The sequence below is a fragment of the Lissotriton helveticus genome, chromosome 1_1 (assembly GCF_964261635.1).
Source record: "Lissotriton helveticus chromosome 1_1, aLisHel1.1, whole genome shotgun sequence".
NCBI classification, from domain to species: Eukaryota; Metazoa; Chordata; class Amphibia; order Caudata; family Salamandridae; genus Lissotriton; species Lissotriton helveticus.
Genome location: NC_136057.1, coordinates 861,486,564 through 861,507,151, shown reverse-complemented (window position 1 = coordinate 861,507,151; position 20,588 = coordinate 861,486,564). Strand labels below are relative to the sequence as shown.

At 45.5% G+C, this 20,588-nt stretch overlaps 1 protein-coding gene across 10 annotated transcripts in view; it reads left to right on the top strand.

Moving 5' to 3' along the window:
* Nucleotides 1–20,588, top strand: part of RPAP3 (RNA polymerase II associated protein 3) — a 286,980-nt gene that overhangs the window by 197,260 nt on the left and 69,132 nt on the right. For all 10 annotated transcript variants that reach the window (XM_078675415.1, XM_078675461.1, XM_078675426.1 and 7 more), the window contains 2 exons: nt 5,239–5,459; nt 13,159–13,357. In XM_078675415.1, the coding sequence (XP_078531541.1) occupies nt 5,239–5,459; nt 13,159–13,357 (420 nt within the window). The remainder of the gene's footprint in view (nt 1–5,238; nt 5,460–13,158; nt 13,358–20,588) is intronic.

Sequence of the window (20,588 nt, the reverse complement as noted above, 5' to 3'; positions counted from 1 at the left end):
GAGAGGTTTCGGGTGGTAGTGTTAGTGCCATGGTTATCGCGGAGTGGTCCGACAGAGATCGTGGATGGATGTCGACTTGTTGGATGCAGGGGAGCAGCCCTTGTGTGCCCAAGAAGTAATCAAGAAGTGCGTATGTCTGCTGGGAGTGTGAGTAAAAGGAGTATTCACTTGCGGTAGGGTGCTTCTCCCTCCATATATCTAAGAGTCCCACCTCGGCCACTAGCTGCTTCCCCGCATCCGACAGAGCCCCTGTCTGTCCCTATCTCTGGGCTGATCTGTCCAAAGCTCCATCAAATACAATATTCAAATCTCCCCCTAGAAGAATCAACCCACTTTGAAATATGCTCAATTCCTGCACTACCTTGATCAGGTATGCTTCTTGTCCCTCGTTGGGAGATTATATGGACACTATAGTGAGGGATTGTGAACCCACAGACAGGGAGTAGGCTAATAACTGCCCCTTTAGCTCAGCTTGTTTTTGCCCGATCTTCCCGGGGCAGTTTCTGGAGATTAAAATGGCTACCTCCGCTTTCTTATTTAAAAGGAACAAAAGAACTGCTGCTGGAAAGCTCGTAAGCTCATCCTATGTGTGTCTCCCGCTAGGAGGTGTGTCTCCTGGAGCAAACAAATATGGGCATCTGAGTGTTCAAGATATGAACGTATCCCCCTACGTTTGATGGGATTGTTTAGCCCTTTGACTTTGAGTGTCAGGATCTTGAGAGCGTGGGGCATCATAACAACCCAAGCATGGTCGCTATTGGGCTGCTTTGCCTGCCTTGACCATAGAGCAAGGTGTAAGGTGGTAGCAAAGATCTGTATCCTGCCTCTTTTAAAAAAACAAATCTAAATTCAACCGACCCAACCAACTATCGACCCATTACAAGAATCCCTCTGCCTGCAAAAATAATAGAGAAAATCATAGACACAGAACTCTCTGCTTTTATCGCTTACACCCAGGTTTTAGACCACAGCCAATTTGGTTTTAGAACCAATCATAGTACGGAAACGGCTCTGATAAAAACCACAGAAGAAATCCGATCCTCATTAGATGGCGGTGGGTCAGCAGTTCTTTTACTGCTGGACCTATCCGCAGCATTTGATACTGTAGATCATACTCTTCTGGCGCAGCGATAAAAAACAATAGGGATTGGAAGAGTCGCACTTCCTCTACTGACATCCTTTTTATCAGATAGAACTCGATCTGTCCATCTAGGCAATTTCAAATCAACACCTTTTACACTGCCATGCGGGGTCCCTCAGGGCTCATCGTTGAGCCCCACATTTTTTTAATATTTATGTGGCAGAATCGGCCCCACTGATCAGAAGCTTCAATCTGATTCCCACCTCCTATGCCAATGATACCCAACTGGTTATCTCGACAGTGGACAAGGATATCAATCATTCCACAAAACTTCACGATTGTATGATCCAGTTAAGTACCTGGATGAGTAATCACGATCTGAAATTAAATTCAAGCAAGTCGGATGTAATCATGTTTGGGAATCTTTTTCCCCCCTGGTCCCCCGAGTGGTGGCCGGCCAATCTTGGCCCCCCTTCCACACCTGTGATTAAAGCCAAAAACATAGGAGTTATCATAGACGATAAGTTGAGTCTAAAACCTCAAGTATCCAAGGTGGTGTCTTCAGCATATTTCATGATAAAAACCTTAAAATATTTCCATTTCTTTCTAAAAAATCTAGAAAGACGGTTGTAACTTCGCTAATCTTACCTAAGCTCGATTATTGCAATGGCCTATATATTAATATCCAACCCACTCTTCTTAGAAAATCCCAAACAGTACAAAATGCCGCTGCAAGACTCGTACTGCATATACCCAAATATCAGTTTTAGAACAGGGATTCAGGATCTTCACTGGCTGCCAGTCGGCCAGAGGGTAATATTTAAAGCACTGTGTATAGCTCACAAGGCTCTCCATAAAGAAGGTTCAACATTTTTATGGAACCTTTTTAAATGGTATATCCCCAACAGGCCCCATGAGATCGGCAAATACCAATCTGATGCCTACAGTCAGAGTAAAAAAAAAATGAGCTGGGGTAGGAGGAGTTTCAGTTACAAATACAATACTTCAAAGGAGTGGAACTCTCTCCCATTATATCTGAGGAAAATTCCTTCTCTCGTTGAGTTCCGAAAGCAACAAAAGACAAGCTTTTTTAGGAATATTGGTCTGAAACACTGTATGGAGAACCGGAAGCGCCAAGACACCTAAGGGTATATGCGCGCTATACAAATTACAATAACATAACATAACACAACGTGTCATGGAGGTGAAAGGAGGAGGTCCCACTCGTAAATACCAACCCTAACATAAACAGAACAACAACAAAATAACATTATAGTGAACCCTAAAGTCCTGGGAGTACCATCCCATGAGATGGAGGTGGAAGAAGTTCAATGCCGGCTGCACGGCCCCGCCAGGACCCCAGCTCAGAGGCTCATGATGTAAGCCCCGCCGTAGGTGTGTATTCCCTTCTTGAAAACGTCCATTATTGCACTCCGTGGATTCATGCCGGGCCTTTGGAGTCTCCCTCCAGCGACATCAGGACGGCCTGCCTCTCTTTTGCCATCATTTCTGGATCAGGCCGTAACTTCGGGGAGTTGCCGTTCATTGTTCGCCACCTACCCTGTCTCCTGTTCGGGCTCGATCGCTCACGCAATGCCCCGTCTTCCGTTGCGTTTTCTGGCATGCTCTATGTGGTGCGAGTTTTCTTGACGGACTGAATCTGTTGGATTTTCCCATTGAGTCGAAAAATTAGCCTAAAAGGGTGTCCCCATGAGTACGGGATTTTGCTATTGCGGAGAAAGGTAGTGACACTCCGGAACTCTCGTCGTTTTTTGGAGAGTCAACGCCGCTAAATCCTGAAAGAGAAGGGGCTTGTGTCTGTGATATTGGAAGGAGTCGTTATCCCTGGCTTTTAGTAGTATGCGCTCCTTCAGGCGAAAATTGTGCCTGCATGTTAGAATGTCTGGGGGGTGGGGGGACGGTGAGGGTCTTCTGGGCCCCACACTGTGCGTGTGGTCAAGCTTTATCTCCGTGTCTTCGGAGGCTGCAAGGAGCTCTCTGAACATGCCCACAACATACTCCACAATGTTCTGCCCCTCCGCTCCCCGCGGGACATTACAAATGCTGATGTTGTTTCGCCTAGAGCGGTTCTCCAGGTCCTCCGCATGGGCCTGGAGATCAAGGTGTTGCTCTTTGAGATGGATCACTTCCTGCTGTAGGGACTCCAATTCTTTATCCATGCTCACGGTTTGGTTCTCCAGTGTGTCCACTCTGTCCCTAAGAGAGTCCATGTCCCTCCTCACCTCTCTGATGCCCTATGCTATCTCTGCCTTCATTTGCTTGAAGTTGTCCTTAGTGAGGCGAAGAGAGTTTTGATGAAGGCGTGGGTGAGCGGGGCCTCCATGTCGTTTTCTGTTAGCCCTGTCGGGCCGTCCGCGAGGACAGAGGAGGCTTTCAACAGCATCTCCTTGACTGTTCTGTCCTCCTTTCCCCCTTTTGTAGTCGCCATGATTGGTAGTGCAAGTCTTGTGTAACGTCCGCTTGCAGCTGTTGCGTCTACGGGCAATCTTCGTGCCGGGTCCGAGGCGCTCAGTTTCCCAAAAGTGCTGTGATAGTTCTCCGTTGGAAGGCTGAACACTTCCACGCCTCGTTGCCCAACCACCAATCCTTCTAGGTGCCAAGTCAGGAAATAGTGGGTCTTTCCGTACCTGCCAAGTAAGGTTTTAGTCCATGCTGGTCCCTTTATAGGAGCTATAGAGCCGCTGTTTGGAGTGATGGCCCGTGCGGAGGCCAAAGCAGGCCCTGGCCAGGCATCAGAGAAATGGCAGGTCGGCCCACTTTACTCTCCTTGAGGATGGGTGCGAGTCTGTAGCAGGGTCTGCCCGTCATGTACCACCGCCAGGTGGTGCCAGGCTTTGGGTGTTACTGGGTATGAGCGCAGCTATGGGCTCCGTGTGGTGCACTAAGTTTCAGCTAAATCTTTCTGGATGGGCTTGTGTCAAGGTTGGGGCCTCTGCGCAGCCCGAAGGTGGCCTCGTATATATCGCCGGGTCCAAGTCGACCTCTACACCCCCGCAGGCCCTGCAGCCATTAAGATTGCCGCTCCCGCGGCACCTCGGTCCCGCTGTGTATGTGCCTCTGCCCCACGCTCACCTTGTATGCCGCTGGTCCTGTGGGGTAGTCAGGGGCCCCTACTGCCACAGGGCTGCTCCGGTCCTGCATGAGGCCTTGCTGCGTGAGTCTTTGAGGGGATCCCTGCCCGCTACGGAACCGGCAGGGAAGCTCTGCAGGTCATTGCTGCTCCGCGTTGGCCGCAAACGGGCAGAGCATCGAGGGGAGGGGTCCTCTTCAGCACTTCTCCCACTGTCTGCTCCTCACTGGTGGCCCCTACTCGGCCCGTAGCTCTGGCGGCAACAGTCCATCCTTTACCCCAGCTCTGGTAGGCTGTGCTCTCTGCGGCTCCAAGCCTGTCACGCGAACCACAGCCCGCGCGATGGTTCAGGACACCGCAGGGACCTCCCCCCCACTGGTCACTGTGGGGCCAGGCGGGAATCGCGGGGAGTCGGTTGCCAATGCCGGGCTGCGCTGCACAATGCTGATGCTGGGGCCTAGGTTGAGGCTGGAGCGACAGGTAGACACAACCTGCTGAGTCGCAATCTTGGCCGCTCTCCCTTTTAAAGGAGATGTTGTGATCTTTGAAATAAGGTGTGGGCAAAAGGATACTAAGGATTAAAACGGGCATGATATTTAGAGTAGGCTGTACTCGGAGAGCAGAGGCATGCAGAGTATGGGAAGGAAGGAGAGAGGCATTTTATGTTTGGTATTCGTGATTAGGCTGTTTCTTGCTCACTGTGAATTGAAGGGGAAGAACTGAGGTTTGCATCCCAACTCTAGAAGAGCAGATAACAAATTGGTATGCAATTTAACTAAAAATCCTTTATCCTCACTTGCAAAGTTGATGGTAATATAGCATGTGAAGAGTAGGTTAGAGAGTGTCCCCAGGTACTGTTAGTTGATGGTAATATAACACGTGGAGTGTAGGTAAGGGAGTGTACCCAGTTACTGTTGTGGGTATTCTTGTTGGTGGATCTGCTCTGGCCCATGTACCACTACAGTACCATGTATTTGCTATGTGTTTGGGCTCTGGGGCTGGTCTAACGACCATTAGTGTTTCTTTTCACACTCGTTTTAACAGTTCTTTTTATTTCCTCGTTTAGAAACCTTTAAGAAGGATGATTATTCAGGAAGTCAGTGATGAAATTCCTACTGCTGATATGCCATCAATATTAGCTGCTGATCATGCCACCCTTTCGATTGGAAAACATACATCTTCCATTGTAACAGAACAAACTTCAAGCCATGATGGACTTGTTTCCCCAAGTGGTACTCCTAAAGCTAAGTTGTTGAAAATAGAAGATTCTGCTAACACAGCTATTCTGTAAGTTAAATTATTTACCTTTACTATTGCATTATTTGTGATAAATGCTCAGAAGAGTGCAAGTTAGGATTTTCTATTGAGCAAAATTGAATTTTTTGGGTCATTGTTGGTCTTCGTTAAAAGCGATTTAGCTCTATTATCACCATAATTTATGTACTCAAAGAGGGGAACTTAGCAGATCCCTACAAGGGAGATTTGTTCTGAGATTCTGATTGGTGTACATTTTTTACTTGTTAACATGTCTAACATATTTACATTTAATGTTGTACCATTAGCACATACCAGCTCTATTTTATCAGTGCTGTTGCTAGTTTTCTTTTGTTGTAAATATGCTTCGAGAGGGGTCCCATTGTTTGCTCTGCATGTTCCACTGCACCCTAGTGTGAGGAAATGGGGTGTATTATAGGGTTTGGTTGTTCAACCTCACTCTTTAATACAATTACCAACCCCTTTAGGTCCAGTAGGTTTAGTCTGTAAAACCCTCAGCTCGACCCTGAGTAGTTGTGGCACTGAGCAGCAAGGCTTACAGAGGAGCAAGAATTAAGCATTTAAGCAGCACTTAAGTGATCCACTAGAGGGTTGCTTTTACAAACAATATTAAAATCCGAGCAATTTCATCCAATAGCAAGCAAGCCTCAACAGAGTCAATGAATTGAACTCCTAGTAACTTATTCATGGAAAACTTAGGTAAGTGTCAGTGTGGTTGGTTAAAGGTACTTGGGGCAACCAACTCCGGCAGGGAGCTAGTCAGGGGGACCATCAAGGTCCTAAAGAACAGCAGCCTTCAGAGGAGAAGCAGTCCTTTAACAGTTCCAAGCACTTTATCCGCATAGCTGTGGATTTCTATAGAATGATCCTGATGCAAGGGATGGAGAATGCTGAAAATGCTCTAAGGATGCTGTGGATACGACGCGCTCGATGGGGGTCTTCCTGCAGGGATTCCTCGGTCCACAAAGATGGTGAGGGGATCCTGGATGCAGGTTCGATGTCCCACGAAGTCCTCTCCAGTCTGGCCAAAGTCCAGTTGTCTGTTGTCGTGGTCACAGGCCAATCCTTCCTGGTTCTATAACTTTTCCTTCTGAGGGTCCCAGCAGCTCTCCAACTGCAGTCTCGATCTCAGCGAACTCTTGTTCAACTCTGTGCATTGGGTCTTGATTCTTGCTGCTGCACGGCAGGGGTGGTAGTGGCTTGAAGATTTTGGGCTACTAACTTGCCCCAGCAGGCTTCTACATCTGTTGTGTACCTGCCCTTGGAGCTTGCCCTTGGAGTTCTCATTGCTTGACTGGGCTCTAGATACAGCTTTTCACTGAGCAGGACAGTCCCTCTCTTTGCCAGCAAGCAGATGCAGTCCTAGGTGGTGCAGCTTCTCTTTGCTAGTCCTTTGGTGCCACAGGACAGTCCTTCTTCCAAGTCGGTTGAGGTCTGAGGTCTGGGTGCCATCTTTATGCTCAGAAAGTGGCCTTGGGCAATATGCAGTTGATAGCCAATGAGCTACCAGGTTTCCTCCCGCTAAGGACCACTTCCTCTGGAGTGTGACAGCGGCTATCCCAGGGTGCACCATTCTGTCGACTCCCAAGATGGTGAGACCCCGTTGTTTGTGTGCAGACGTTTTAGTAGCCCACCTCAGGGCTTTTGCAGCTGGTTTTCCCTCTCTGTCTCCCTTGCCAGTGTAGAAAATAAAACGACAAATATGAACATTGCCGGCGCCATCTTGCTTAGCTAAGGCCTCTGTGAGCGCGTAAGCAGCAACGATTTTATGCATCGCGGCCATTTCATGCTCTGCTGGTCACCTGTGAGTCACCCTGACCTCGCTATCATCCCCGCGCTCTCACTAAGCCTGAACACATGTACCAAGGGTCATAAAACCTTCTCAACATGACAATGCCCCGGAGTCACTTCCCGCAACCAACCCGCTCATCCTTTCATCCTCCACGCTCGGGCAAGCCCCCTTTGATAACCTCCTTCCCTGCACCTGGCCACTCAATCCGGTCCCAGGCACTAACCGACCCCTGTGAACATAGTTTATTACCCACATACGACAGAACTTGCTTCACCAGCAAAGGGGGCGGAATTTAATCAGTGATACGACCCCTTAGATCTGACCGATCCCACATGTTTTAAATCCTGTCGGAATGTCCAGTTGCGAGATAGCGATCATCTGTTAGATCTGGGTGGAGGGACGATTGCTGCTAAGTTTGTGTGGGAACTAGCTTGAGACGGGGATTCCAAGGATGTTTCACTATGCAATAGACTGATGCCAGGAATGTTTGACCATGTAATAAACTGACGAAAAAGCATATAAAAGGCTGTGCCACAGAGATGCAGTTAGAGCACCTCCTGACGATAGCCCCGGTGTCTGATGTGATGTGTTCTCCTCTGGAGAAATAAAACTGTTCTTCGCCATCCAGGTCCAGCGCCTGCCTCGTTATTTTGATCGCTAATCTTAGGGTGAATTAGAGGTGGTTTGCACCAAGCGGCATCGAAAGTCTTGGGAGTCTCGCTGCTTTTCATCACCAGCCTGTCTACCTCACCTATGGGACAGCCCTCCCACCGGTGCTACATATCTGCTCTTCAAAGGCGGCTTTGCCTTTGAAGTCTGCTTTTCGGGGATAAAACCCAGGTGGCTTCCTGAAGGAGGGCGGTGACAACTCCCTGGCCTGCAAGCCCTCATTGTTCTCCTTCCTGAGAGTTGTTAGCACGTCTTTGCAGGAGGGCAGAAAGCTTTCTTTTGCGGAGCACCTGTGCTTTCCAAGGCACACAGCCTTGGAAAGCACAGGAGTTTTAAAGGCACCAAAGTGGCAGCTTTGTGAAAGCTGCAACAAGTTACATTAATTTCGACTTGAGATATGAGTAGGGCTTAATAACGAGTTTTTGATACCTTGGAGTGCCTACTGTGGCCGCACAGTTAGAGAGTTAACACAGCTGAGGGGTCAGCATGTAACCCTGTACTCGCCAATTAGGTGAGCATCTCTTTCGTCAGTAAAAACTGTAGTTTCCTGTGTTTTACGGTCAAGACATGTCCTGCCTGTGTCATATGTTGCACCTTGCCTTAAGGCTTGGTGTGCCTGCCCGAGGGTTGAGTTAACACATTCCATGAGAAGTGGTGGCTTTGTCATTACTGCCAATGGCAAAGTCTGGCTAGCAGCGCACGACTGCTCTACCAGTCTGGGCCTATTAGACTTGTTTTACTTGGGGGACCTCGAGCATGGCACAATCAATGCTGCAAGCCCTGGGTAACCCTTTAACTTACATGCCCTTGGTACTGGAGTCCCATTTACTAGGGACCTACAGGTAAGTTAGTCATTTCTAGTTGAGTACACCCAATTCAACTTACACTTTAGGGTCAGGGCACTGGCACTGAAGTCTGGTTAGCAGGCCTCAGTGCATTCAGAGTCCAAAAACCAGCAGCATTGGTCGAAAAACTTGGGGCTCAACACACAAAAAGAGGCATTTTGTTACATCTAGTAACACGGGAGAGCTGCCATTTCTTCAACTTTCTGGGTGGGTTGGAAGACCATAGCCACTTGCCTGGGCTAGGTCCAGGAGGACCATCAGCACACCCAGCTACAAAAGCATCGCTGAGTGAGCTGAGCACATTTTCCCCGAAGGCACATCCATGACCTGCTGCAGTGGCAAACTAATGCACATGAACTTCTGGGTACGTTGACAGACCTTAAACTGTCACAATATTTCAAGAGTTTTTATCCAGAAAGCCTTCTAAAATGTGTGCCATTTTAGCCACACCACTGGTACCAAACAGTCTTTCTGCTCCCTAGGTTGTCACAATGAGGGTGAGTGCCCCCTTCCCTCCTAGCCCTTCCATCAAAACTGCATTAAAAAAAAACTCCTTATTTCCTTTCACTTGCCATTTGGATAGCTGCTGTATTCAGACACCTGGTCAGATGCCACATAGGGAATGATACCACCCTTGGGCATTATTTCAAATTAGAAATCCACGGTGGTGTGGCTTGCTTGAGATTCCTTCATGTTTTCACAATGAGAATGCTCTGCAAACTTCTAAACTATTCCTAAAACACACAATTTCCTAACACTTGACAACAGAAATTAGCTTCTTAATTGGTTGTTGGGTCAGCTTGCATTAAGGGAACCTAGTTGGACCTGCATATTTCTGAGAACTAGAGACCTGGAGGCATCCATGGTTGCGATCCCAGCATGTTTACATTTTTTTATTTTTTTACTGAGAATGACCTGCAGTCGTCAAAACTATGGACCTGATTTAGAGTTTGGAGGACAGGGTCTTCATTGCAAATATAACGGAGTACCTTGTTCTCCAAAGCCTCTGTCCGCCCACCTCATTTAGAGTGGGATCGACTGTACGCATTCTGTCGATGGAACAGTCATTGACTCTGTTGACAGAATACTTTCTCCATTGGTCTGAGGGAGTAGGGGTCATTGGTGGAGAACTTTACACCCTCCTCCTTAAAACCAGCAGACTTTTTGGAGTCTTTGTTTGTTGTCCTTCATCGCAAGGAAAAACCTAGATATAACAAACTGAAAAAAACAGTAATGACCCCCACACCTTTCGATAAAGTTCCCAGAGTGTGGGGGTCATTAGGTTTTCTTTTTCCCACTTTGAGAGTTTTGTTTTGGAAAATCACCCTTCTCAAAAACCTTCCCTCTTCCTCAATGAGTCCAGGATATTCAGGCTAAGATACAGCCTGCGTGTCAGTGAAAGCAGCTCTGAGACTTCTAGTCCTTTAAGTCTCCTGCATTCTGCTCGAGAACCATGCCAGGTTGCAAATGTGGTCTCTGCAGTGGGACCTGAATTCTCAGTGGGCTCAGCACCAAGGAAACCTTTCTTATTCCATCCAGGTGTTGTAGGAGATTACAAAAGACTTGCAGTGGTGTCTATCCAACCGCAGTAAGATCAAGGGTAGACATCTCTCCCTACCCCACCCAATGCTAATGGTTGTGACAGATGTATTGTTGCGGGGTTGGAGTGGTCATCTGGGAGAGGTGGAGATCAGAGGTCTCTGGTCTCTGACAGAAGCTCATCTCAACATCAACTTGCTGGAGTTGCAAGCAATTCGCTTGATCCTGAAGGTGTTTTTCCCGTCTGTCAAGGGTGAACTTGCACATATTGTAATGGACAACAATACTGCCATGTGATACTGCAACAAACAGGGCATTGTGGGTTCGTGGTCTCTATGGCAGCAGGCTTTACATCTCTGAAGTGGCTGAACATGAAAGTCATCTGTCTGGTGGCCCAGCATCTGTGAGATATTTAAATGCCAGAGCAGATGGATTCTGTGCACATTGCTTAGTGGATCATAAATGGTAGTTAAACTCAGAGGTGTCACAGATTGTCTTTGAGCAATGGGATGATCCCTGTCCCCATCGCTTTGCCAACACAACGTTTTTGAGTATTGGAGGTTCTTGGGCAGTTCCGCCTGGGAGTCGTGGCTCCTGTCCACCTTTCACCCCTACCTCTCATGACCAGAGTACAGAAAATGAGAGTTAGCCCAAGTCATCGTAGAAGCAAGGGACTGAGCAAGGAGAGGGTGGTAAACATAAGTTCTGGCGATGAGCATACATCCTTGGAACCGACTGCCCCTTCAAGAGGACATCCTATAGCAGAAGCAGGGCCAGATTCTGCCCCCAAGCCTGAACAACCCACACCTCCATGCGTGAAGATTGAATGGTGACAGTTGATGTCTTTCGATCTTCAAGCCGAAGTGGTTGGTGTCATCTTGGCGGCTGTTTGGTTGCAGGTACGCGGACACTCGCAACCACTCGGTAACAACACCTTTTTTTTTAAAAAGACCATTAATATAAGTATGGAGTGCATTGGAGAATAGAGTGGTATTTACTCCTTGCAAGTTCTTTGTCTTTTATTGTCATACATCTGCAGATTAAGTGGTAATTCCAAGTAAAGTAAAGACTGGTCATCCCCATAGCCCTGATGAAGTTGCGCAAACTGGTGGCAACGAAACATGTCGGCTCTTTGGATTTAACAATGGTCTGAGTTGAACCATTTTTTAACTGAGGACGCCCACAGCACTGAATAAAGTTCAATCTAGCCAGTGAGTAGTACCTCATTTTTAATGTTGGGAATTGCATTTCATTTCCTTTCTCACGGGGAACAGTAGGGCACTTGAGTGACACGAGCACTTACAGTTCATACATACGTTTTCTTCCACTGTTTCTTTCCTTCACTTTTGAGAAAATTCACGCTGGAACACTCTTTTCTTTTACGGGCAGAAAGCAACCGATGATCGTAAGTGGGTGTGATAGTGAGTACCAACCAGCAAGCCCCCTTGGTGTTACTACCATGAGGTGCTTTCTCTCCACTCTCACATTTTTTACCTAATCTTTTCTAATTAATTTCTTGTGGTAATTTTTTCTTTTTCTGTAGTGTATTGATATTGGGTTAAGAACCGAACATATAGACACTTGGATTAGTGGCAGTGAACCGGGCTGGTGTGGTAGTCTTTGGAAAATATTTCAGACCCATCTAGTGTTTGGAAGCTGATGTTACTGTTCATCCTGAGTCAGTTCCTTGTTGTTGATAATTTGTTGAGTGGGGGCGGCCTGACTTTGGTTCCCCTTTGGTCTCCTTTTTGTGTTGATTTGTCTGTGCAACAACCATACACATCCTTCTTCCTGGACAAGTTGGTTTTCCAGGCAAAAGAGGCATTCATAGAGATGCCCTTTCATATAGGGCAATCCATTTACTTGCCAGCTTTCTGTACTCCACCCTACCCCTCTAAGGAGGGGGAGCGAATCCACTACCTTGGCCCCAAGAGATCCCCCACAGTTTACATTGATTTGGGCCATAACTCATCTCTTAGATGATAAACGTTTTGTGGACTTCTGGAGCAAAAAAGGGGAAAGCAGTACAAAACAGAATCATCTCCCAATTGTTTTGTGCATCAAAATCTTCTATGGGCTACTCAAGAAGCAGCCCCCAGAAGGCTTGCATGCTCATTTCACCAGCGCAATTGCTACTACCCCTGCATAGGTACCTGGAGTGCCAGCCCTGGATATCTCAGGCTGCTACATGGGCATCCCTCCACTCAGTAACGAAGCACTAATGCCTGGATGACCACATCTGACAGATGGTAACTCTGCCCTATCTGTTTTGCAGTACTTTCTGGTTTGAGCCATTCCACAGACCCTCCACCTAATGGGGTACTGGTGTAGTATCTGCTCACAAGGTGAGGAGCCAGTAGTTAGAAGTCTCTAGCAGAAGAACAAGTTACTTAACTTCTGTAATGCCTATTTTGGTAGAGACTCTATCTAAAGGAGATTCCTCACTGACCCTCCCTCCTCCCCGTTCTGTGGAACAAACTTGTATGGTCCATTTTCAAGATTCCAGCCGAGAAAACTGCACACTCATACATTCTGATTTCTATGAGCTTCCCGTCCTAATTGTATCAGAGCATCATATCCGGTGTGGGATGGATCCAACATGAAGCCACTCGACACCACCTACACACAACAGAATTGCTATTGAAAGGTTCCAGAACTAATCTGGGGCCTGGAAAACTTCCTTAGGTGAGGAATCTGTGGTAGATAGTCTCTACCACAAAAGGCGCTACCGTAGGTAAGTAACTTCTTTGTGATCTTACAGTCATATGGAAATTTTTCTACATCTGTACTGCATGCACAGCAAAATAATTAAAATGACCAATTAGGTAAAACATAATTCTTCTCATGTACCCACTATTTTGTGCAGATCACAGACTTCTTCAGGTGGCAGTTTTCATGCTACACCCCAGTCTTGCAGTGTCAAAAGAGAAGAGAAACTCCTGCTGCCTACTGTGGATACATCAGCCTCCTTTGAGATCCCTCCTGTCCCTGCAAACTCATTTCAACTTGAATCGGATTTCAGACGATTGAAGGGCAATCCAGATGTACTATACATGTATCTGAAGGTAAAGTGTAGATTAAGAGTATGGGCAATGTTGGGAAAAATCATACATTTTGATGTTTTGTCCTCTTCATATCTCACGTGCAATTGCCATGTGAGTTTCCAATACATGTTGCAGTAGACAGGATCATTTATTGCACCACCAACAGTAAAAAAACATTTCTTCATCACCAACCAGAGCATTTTGTATGTTTTTGTACATGCTTGCATGCAGTTCTCGTTAACCCCCCAAAAAAACACTAACCTAGAGCATGCAGTAACTTTAGTTTTGTCACCATCTCAGCACTGAGACGAGATGTACACACCTTTTTGACGAGGGTAGTAATTTTTTACATTCTTGTGATGCACTTTCCTTTGATAAATATATTGGTGAATCTAACCCTCCTTTTAAATTAGATTTGGCTTTTTTGTTATTGCAAACAAATGATAAAAAATATCTTTGGTGTTTTGTAATTACTTTTTTCCACCCAAGACACATATTAAAACATTTGTTTTCTGTTCTTGGGCTTATCTTGGGCAAGGATAGCAGTCCCTGACACCAAGGGGCATTTGGAGGGGTCTGAAAGGGCCCTCTCCCTTGAATGGCTGGCCACAACATGCACAACAAGTTGTAGCAACCATTACAGGATTAGGGGACATGGTCACGATTGAAATTCATTGTAGCGAATTCCAGGTTTTTTAAGGTTCATAAAAAGACCACATAGAAAAAGGCAATAACAGATTTTATTCAGAATAGGAGTCATTTGTTGGTGATACCAAAACATTTAGAAGTTGTGGTGTGTGTGCTAAAGTCATTTTATGTTCTGAACAATGTTTCCCTCTGTTGTCATTTGACAAACCATGTTTGAAAGAAAAATATTTTCCCTCATGATTTTCTCATAGAGGGTATGGAACTGGGTGTTTACCAGACTTTTGAAATGTTTTATTCTCGCAATCTGAGGTCTGGAAGGTGGTTGCCCCTGCTGCGTGCAGGTATTAGGTGCTTGGAAAGAACACGACTGAAGGGTGCAAACTCTGCAACTGTGCATTGATTGGGCATTTTTTCCTGTCTCAAGCACTGTTATTACTGTCATTTTATCCCGGAGTGCTTCTACAGTCTGATTCTACTGAGGCCTCTATATCCACAGGCAATCAAATTTTAAATGGCGTTTTAAATTATTTGTAATACTGAATATGGTAAATTCTTTCTTAATTACGTTGTGCCACGTATGTTTGTTGTCTGTCTAGAAAGTTGAATTTACTAGTGCCAGATCGGTATCAGCGGTTGACCCGCATGGTGGTCCGATGAAGGAATGTGTCACTACAAAGGACACCGTCTCCATCTCTGTGTAAGAAGCCATTATCCCCTATAATTTGATGTCATTTTCCACCTGTTTTTTCAGGTTGTTCTCACCCGAACATTATTATTTTTTATGAATATATATGTTTAAGGCATGTGTGCTGTATATACACATACTTTGCATACTCCTGCCATCTTGTGTCTGGTCCTGATGATTGCAAGTTCGCAGAAGTCTTTTGAGTCACGAGGTAAGGTGACTCCTCCTTTCAGTGATAGTGCGCATGGGCATCGACTCCATTGTTAGATTGTTTTTTTCCCGCCATCTGGTTCCGATGTGTATTGCTGTGCTCCAGTTAGAAACCGTTCTTTGGGTTCCCCTCTGTGGGCAATCCACTCTACCCTCAATGGTATTGTTTCACACGCGTTTCCTACTTCTCCGTGTAGTGCTTCGGTCAGCGAATCCTTCATTTTCGATCGAAAACTTCATGGGCGGCCTTTGGGCCTGACTGCGTCGGTCGGTCTTCTGTCGATGAACCAACTCCGTTTAAATTCTACCCTGGGTGATACGCCAAATACCCTCGCACCAACTCACATAAAGTGTGTAACTTGTGCTTGTCTCCGGAGCACAAAGAAGATAACTGCAACGCTTGTAAATAGGTTCGCCCAAAAAGACTCTTCGGGATCGACGGGCTCGACGTCATGAAATGCAACGTCAGAATATTCATCACACTCCGGATATCTCCGGTGAGGAATCAGAGCATGAAGATGTCGAAGTGTCAGTGGCAGGAGAAGAAGGACGGGCCATCTTGGTTCCAGAGTCGGATACGGAACTCAAAATAGACATGGAGTCTGAAGACGTGCTTCTGGGACAGGGTGCGTGAGTACCAATGACCCCTTGCCTATTAAGCCCTTACCCAAAACTCCTAAGGCTTAGGCACCACCTCTGCCTTCTGGCCAAGGTCGGCACCGAGACGATGTTTCTGATACCCCACCTTCCGGCTAGGCACTGAAACAGTTAGTCTGTCGGCTCTGGACTGAGTCGACCGAAATACTTTAGGATCCGAAACCTTCCAGTTCGAATCCCAAATCCGGTTTGAAGACATAATCCTCCAAACCAAAAGTAATGAATGTTTCGGAGCCGAAATCGTCTGCTCCTAAAAGCAAATCCATCCTGGATACGAAACCTTCGGTATCAAAATCAAAAGACAGCAGTTTTGAACTTTCTGACTCTAATTTGGACATTGTTCACCCCAAACTGGTTCCCAAACAAAAGAAGATTTATATCCATCCTGATTCAGGATATATTAATGCTAAAGCTCCAGTTAAACACAAGCTTCCTTCTGAGGACTTTCATTATAAGATTTCTTTAAAGAAGAAAGATGTGGCTATCAGCCCTGTTTATCCTACTCCACCATCCCCTTCATTCCCACCTTCTTCTCTATATTTATATCCTTTTACATTTCACCTCCGGGATCTCCACTTTCACAGCCTGAAGAGGGAGAATTTGATGAGGAAGATATTCATTTGCCTGTAGACCCATCTAATGGTTATACCAATGACCCTCCATTAGACAATGACCCAGACCTTTACCCTGCAAAGCCTTCCCCACCTGATGATAATGTGGCTTACCAGGAACTCATTGCTAGAGCAGCAGAGTACCATGGAGTGGAGTTACATAAAAAGTCGTAAGAAGAGGACTTTCTATTTGAGACACTTGAGGCCACACACAGGTCAAGTCAGATACTCCCTATGCTGAAGGTATGATGGGGCATGCAATTTACATTTTCAAAGACCCAGTTTGAGCACGCAGTTTGACTTCTCAAGTCTATAAACAATACAAACCTTCGCCATCTGATCCTATCTTTATTAAAGGTTAGCTGCCTCTTGAATCCCTTGTAGTATCCAACGCTAGCAAAAGTGCTAAATCACAAACTTCTGGCGATGCTCCTTCCCCCAGATAAATAATCTAGGCTCCTAGATGCTTCGGGCAAACGTGTAGCCGCGCAAGCTTCTAATCACTGGTGCATCACAATTACACAAGGCTTGCTAGCCAGGTACAACAAAGCACACTGGGATGAGATGGAGCAATTGCTCCAATATCTCCCAAAAGAATGCAAAACAAGGCAAAAGAGTTAGTTCAAGAGGGCAAACCTATTTCTAACTCTTCTATTAAATGTGCTCTAGATTCTGCTGACACAGCTGCTATGGAGATAAATACCAGCATTCTCCTCAGAAGGCATGCGTGGCATAGGGTTTCAGGTTTTAAACCTGAGGTACATCAATCCAGATTAAACACCCCTTTTGACAATAAAAACACCTGTTTGGTCATCTAGTCGACCAATCCCTAGAAAAATGAAAAAAGGTACCCAAGTCCATAAATCCATGAGAGCACACCAGTCCCCCTCCTTTTGTTGCTCTTTTTACAGATGAGGGTCCAAAACCACATCCTCTGAGACAAATGCTTCCACTTACAAAAGCAATACCCAATCATCTGTCTCTAGAGGTTTGTATAGAGTAGGGTATAGAGGAAATAATTCCAAAGGTAGGGGTAAAGGTGCCTCAACACGCAACACCCCTTCCCCTAACAAACTGTGACTTGCCCACACTTAACCCCGATCACTTAACACCTATCGGTTCAAGACTTAAACAGTTTCTCCCCATTTGGTAATCCATAACAACCTACAAATGGGTGATTTACATTATGCGTTATTGTTATTGCCTGGAGCTTACCACCAATCCTCCAAACCTTGCACTTAAAAACTGTTGTCAGACCACTTACAGTTACTTATTCAAGAGGTGCAATCCCTCTTACAGAAAGGAGCTGTAGAACCAGTTCAATTACTCTACCAAGGTTCAGAGATTTATTCTTTATATTTCCTCATTTCCAAAAAGGGCGGCTCCTTAAGGCCCATTCTGGATCTCAGAGTGTTAAACCAGTACATACTCTCAGAAAATGTTCATATGGTAAATCGTCAACAGGTGCTTCCGCTTCTACAGCAAGGCAATTTCATGTCCACACTGGACTTAAAGGATGCATACTTTCACATTCCCATACATCCAGCTCATCGCAAATTTCTCCGATTTGTGATAGCAGGCAAACACTATCAGTTCAAAGTACTTCCATTCAAGAGGTCCAGAGTTTTCTTGAGTGTGTTAGCATTATCAAAAATCTGTGAAAACTAATGTGGACTTGGATTCCTCTGTGGACCACCTCCCTTCTGTAGAAAACTTCCATTCGGAGTGTTCACAAATTGTTTGGCAGAAGTTGCAGCTCATCTCAGAAGACAACAGATCCACGTCTTCCCGTACCTAGACGACTGGCTCATCAAAGCCAGCACATAACAAAAGTGTCTACAACACACTCCGGTCACGCTAGACTTACTCCACTGGTTAGGCTTCATGGTATCCGCATCAAAGTCTCACCTGCAGCCTTCACAGACTCAATCTTATCTGGAAGCCACTCTTGACACTCAAAAAGCTCCCTATACTGCCAGAATCTGCAATATTCAAGATGTTACTTCCTTTTCATGCCAACCAAAAATTACCATCCAGAACCTTCATGCAATAGTGCCTCATGTAAGACTACACATGCGTCCCCTACAAGAATGCTTAGCACATCAGTGGTATCAATCACAGGTTCAATTGACAGATCTAGTGTTGGCAGATAGCTGCACCCATCACTCTCTGCAGTGGTGGAACCCACAAAATGTATCAAAAGGGCAGCCATTCATCGACCCTATTCCACAAATCATGCTAACAGCCGACGCATTTTTATCAGGTTGGGTTGCCCATCTACAAGTTTACACAATCCAGGGTCTCTGGTGTTGCAGGGATTGTACACAAACACAGAACTATGCATGGGGTTATGGGACCTTCGTATACAGGAACTGAGCCATCCTACTATCTTAGTACCCATGCGCACAGGACTGACTATAATGTCTCACTTTCCCACCTACTCACTAACAGAGGAACAAGTGATTAGACACCCCAGAACACAACACACCCAACTCTCTCAGGAATCTCGGTTACAAGACATACCCTTTCACTCACACTCTTGTACTTGTCCACAATAAGATCTGACAGAGACACAAACACGTTTAAAATATTTATTGTAACAATCATGCTCTAATATTCAGAATGCTTGCCACAATACGCAGAAAAATGCATACCACAAATACCATCAGCCTAGCATGTAATATGTCGATCATAAAAGGAGCTACCTATCCGTGTATTCCAATAAGACCAAAGTGCGTATTCACAAACAGCTGCATCTATATGTTTTGTTTGGGTGCTAGGACTTGACCAGAACAGAATAACAAGGGGCATTGTTGGTCAACCTTGCTCGCAATGTTCAGACTAAATCCCAGGAACCTGAAAATTGTGAACACAACAGTGGGTTCTCATATGAAAATATCAAAAGAAGCATTTGCAAAATATACTCATGTAGTGACGTGTGCAAAGCAGTGGACAGTCTGCAGCATGCTCATGCTAACTTAGGGAAGATGACAATGTCCCCATGGGCCACGTGACACTGAGACACCAAGCACAAACATCTGCCCTATCTAGAGCTTCTAGCAGTATTTCTAGCACTCAAAGCTTTTCAGTCTCACCTCAAAGGCAAAGTTATCTTAGTCCGCACAGACAACATGGCAGCTATGTACTATATATAAAAACAGGGGGATTACACACTCTCGCCAACTGTCATGCCTCTCTCAGACCATTTGGAGTTGAGCAGTCCATCACAGAATTCATCTCATGTCAGAACACCTTCCAGGGGTGAGGAATCAGATTGCTGACATTCTCAGCAGAAGGAGACAGCATATACACTAATGAGAACTTCATCCCCAAGTTCTCCTTCATATTTTTGAGAATGGGGGGTTCCCACAAATAGATCTGTTCGCTACAGTGGACTAAGTAAAATGTCCAAACTTCGCCTCCAGGTTCCCACACCCTCTCAACAAAGACAATGGCCTATGGACGAATTGGTCTGGAATATTTGCCTATGCTTTTCTGACTCTCCCACACCTTCCGTTTTTGGTTCGGAAGCTCAGACAAACATCACTCACACTGATTTTAGTAGCCCCAACATGAGCTTGTCAACCTTGATTCACCACATTGTTAGAATTATCAGTGGATCCACATCAAAGGCTGCATCTCAACTCCAAAAACAAAGGGATCCACCCTTATGGGAAAGTATAGAAGTGTTCCTCCAGACTAACTGTCTCTCCTACAATGGTGGAAAGCACACTGCTTTGTTTAAATAACCCTCACCCACCAAAAGGACCCTTGTGGCATGCTTCATCATCGGGGTCTTCCCGCCTCGCTGCGGGATGGTCATACTGCGACCTACGACTTCTTGGGAGCACAGGTTATGAAAAACAATACTATGTGTGGGAGTGTGAGTGCAAGGTCCGAAGTGAGTAAATGGCAAAAAATGAAAAAATACCTGGCCCTGTGGAAAAAATAAATGTTGATGTTCCTTTGAGCTGGTATCGTTAAAAGTGGGGAATGAGATGGAGACATTATGCTTTAATGAGCAGTGTCTCCTGTGTCAACATGTTTCGAGGCCTTCTATGGCTTCTCATCAGGACCTAGAAGAGATCCCTTCTACACTCAAATCAAAACAACTGTGTATTTACATATAATCCTAACTAAGTGGTGCACATGAATTTAACATGCATAGTATACTAAACCCCAGTAGGAATATTGCTGAATGGGTGCTGAAAGAATAAAAACAGAGTTAAAATAACATAACACATCCAAAGAAAAGTGATCTATTTCTGTGATATATTTTTCTTATCTTTATCTGTTATAATAGGTAATCAGTACTGTGTTATGCCGTGAGATGGGACAATACAACACATACACACATAAAACACACACTCTATAACTAAGGACCGTGTGGTGTGCATATCTATATGATGACTATAACTGAGAGTATCTGTTAAATATATCT